The sequence below is a fragment of the Hydra vulgaris genome, chromosome 03 (genome assembly GCF_038396675.1).
Source record: "Hydra vulgaris chromosome 03, alternate assembly HydraT2T_AEP".
Lineage (NCBI taxonomy): Eukaryota > Metazoa > Cnidaria > Hydrozoa > Anthoathecata > Hydridae > Hydra > Hydra vulgaris.
The window spans coordinates 35,831,360-35,834,632 of record NC_088922.1 but is presented as its reverse complement, the minus strand read 5'-3'; the positions used below and the strand labels follow the sequence as shown (position 1 = coordinate 35,834,632).

General features: G+C 31.2%; 1 protein-coding gene across 1 annotated transcript; it reads right to left on the bottom strand.

Moving 5' to 3' along the window:
• Positions 1-371: 371 nt before the first annotated feature.
• LOC136077718 (uncharacterized) lies at positions 372-2,471 on the bottom strand. The gene is made up of 2 exons (XM_065791927.1): positions 2,361-2,471; positions 372-2,094 (listed from the first exon to the last, which is right to left on the bottom strand). The coding sequence occupies exon 2, from the start codon at positions 2,091-2,093 to the stop codon at positions 1,113-1,115; it is 981 nt and encodes a 326-aa protein (XP_065647999.1). The 5' UTR covers position 2,094; positions 2,361-2,471; the 3' UTR covers positions 372-1,112.
• Between the last annotated feature and the right edge of the window lie 802 nt (positions 2,472-3,273).

Sequence of the window (3,273 nt, the reverse complement as noted above, 5' to 3'; positions counted from 1 at the left end):
AACGTGTAATATTGTGGTAATTTGAGGCTGGGAACTGAAATATCTCAAAACTTTGTCACTATTACCCGAAATGTGGGCATTGAGCTAATAATTTTTTTTTTTTCCTATCTTATAAAACATTTAAATTTATCAGCAGGTTTTTTAATTTGATCAAATAACCTTATGTTTAAAAGTTACAATCATGTAAGATTTCACCTTCCCTAAAATGAGGGGGTTGTATACTTTACTTGATCATATTTTTAGAATACTTAAATAAGATTAAAAAGCTGTTGACGAACTTAAAAATATCATAAAACTGTGTGAAAACAAATATTTAAAAAGAAGTCAATTAAAAAATAATAATTTTTAAGATTATATTTTTACAAAAACATAGAACAATTACTACACTTCCACTCCATGACTTTAACATCATCTAATTCAGTTATCATAGTACATTTTACATGATACCAAATGTCACAAACATCGCAGCACACCCACTGATCACCTTTATCTCCACAGTCACCACATTCAGGACATACAATATTGTTGTTGTCATCATTATCATTTTTATTATTATTTTTTTTTTTCTTCAATTTTTTTTTATTTTGTTTTTTTGAAGCTTCTCTTGTTCGTTTTAAACATGCTTCTGATGTTAAACTTTCACCATAGCGAAACCTTTTAACCCGTGCAGATCTTCCATGAAGAGAGGTTTCTGCACATTTAGACTGTAATTGCTTAAGAAAAAAATCTTTGATAGAGGAAGTCGATGTAGAAACTGGTAATGATGAAGCCGATGATATTGATGTTGAAATGGGAGCATCGTTAACACAAATGCTTTGAAGATTAGGCATTGAACATGATCTTGTGAGATGATTAGTGGAGAATGTAGGTTTCTTTACATGTGACTGAAAACACTGATTAAATAAACGTGTGTCAATAGCATCTTTGTTAAGAGAAAAAATGCCAGTTCCCTTAAAACCACTTTTGACTTGTTCCATAGTAAAGGAACTCTGAAAAAGGGTACGTAGTAGCCCTGAAAAATGTTTCTTGGATACTGGTCCATTATGTGTTCTTGCATATTTTATAAGCAAACTTTGCCATTTACTTTTTACAGGTCGAAAAACTGATGTGTCTTAAGGTTGAAGAAGATGGGTGAGATGAGCAGGAATGCGTAGGAGAATAACATTATTTTTTTTTGCCAAATCAATAAGTGGGGAGCTAATATGAGAAATATGACCATCAAATATAAGAACACGTGGGCGGTTTGCAAGATGCTTTGTATACATTAGAAATATGCTTTGAAACCATTCTAAAAAATGAGGGCACTCCATCCAGCCCTTACTACTAGTAGTATAAACAGCTCCATCAGGGCCACCTTTAACCCAGTCCATATACAAATTTTTTCCTTTGTAGATAATATATGGTGGCAATATATGCCCACTAGCAGAACATGCACAATTGACAGTAATTTGCTCCCGGCCTGACCCACCAATGCTTTGCGACACTCGAGAAGCACCTCGTTTTGCTAATACAATTTGCTCCTTTGGGTCAGTGATGAACCCCGATTCATCAGAATTGAATATTTGACTAGGAAGGTTATTAATTCCTGCATTTTTTAATGTTTTTTCGACTAGAACAAACCAAATTTTGATGGTCTCAGGATTTTCAGCATGGTTTCTTGAATTGCTTAAATGTTCAGTTTTTCTTGGCGTAATTTTGGGATTTCGTTGTAAGAAAGCATGCAACCAGTCTTTACTTGGTCGAGAATCTATAAATGGTGTATCAATACTGTTTGTTTTAAGAAAATCTTGTATCAAATCTTTTACTTCACCTCTAGTAAAACCCCATCCCCAGTCACCCATTAAAATAAGACATTCTGACAGCTCTTTTTCTTGCTGTGAGGTCAAAACTGTTTTTCGTCCTGGATGAGAGTCGACTGATAGTTCACCGTTTACTCTTTTCGAAAGAGCTCTCCTGTCACACCTAAAATGTTTGGATGCCTGGTTTATTGACATTTCTTTATTCAAAACAGAACTGCAGGCATCTATCATTTCCTGGCTATTTGAGTAGGATTTCCTTCCTCCCTGCTTTAACTTTTTGTATGTTCGAACCATTCTAAAAAAAAAAAAAAAAAACTTTTATTTTCAAAAATACATTTACAAAATTTATTTTTACATTAAAAAGTTGCTTTTAATTTTAGTCATAATTTTTTAACTAAATAGTATGAAATTTATAGCTGATTTGAATTTATTAGAGAGTTTTGCCATTTTTTACTAGTCAGGGAGGGCATTAAGACCTACTTGTTTTAAAATAAAAGTTTTATACTCTGAGTAAACTAATAAATAAAATTTTTTGTAATAAGTATCTCAAATAAGTCTTACCTTTGCTAGTATAACAAAAAAAAATTGTGTGCAAGATAATTTTAAAGGTATATGTTTAAAATGTCAAAACCTTGATTGGACGGCTCAATGACTCAATGATTTTTACTAAAATAAATATGACATTTAAATTATTATTTGTATGTCTAAATATTACTTAAGTAGAATGTGTAACTTTAAAAAAAAACTTACTAAACTTAGATAGCACTTTACTTTCAAGAAAAATAAAAGCAAACAACTTGTTATAGACTTTTTAATTAAAAACTGAGGAGCACCGATATTGGAAAAGATCTACAAAGGCTTTAAACAAAACTCGTATTAATAGTGAAAGATTTGCTGGAAAACCCTCTGACTTACCAGTGAGCGATCTTCCAACTTACAAACAGCTCATTCAATACGGTTGCAAGATTGAGGAAGATTTATTTAACGGACAGAAAATTGACTCTGTATCAATTGTAACAAAAGTCAGTAGTGACTCGCAAAAGCTTTGGTATAGAGTTAATCCAAATCTCCCTTTAATAAAAGATAAACCATTGAAAAATAAAATTTCTTGAGTGTTTCAAAAAGTCTTATCTGCAGAGCAGATTAAATCTAGAAACCATAGGTTCAGTACAAGCTGGCTAGAAAAGAAACTGTAAATGTTGTTTGATCTGTCTGTTTTTCAGTGCAATCTTCCAATTATTGAAGATTGTAAATACAGGTAAATATAATTTTAAATCTTTTTATAACAATTTTTAAAAATTTCATCACAATTTTTTAAAATTTTGAATATTAAGGATTTTATATGTATAGATAAAAATCCACTACCACTATCAACCAACACCCCACCCTATCCTACCTTTATAAGATTTGCTGTAACCTATGCCATAAATACTTTTTGAATGACTTTGATTTAAAACTAAAATAATAAACATTT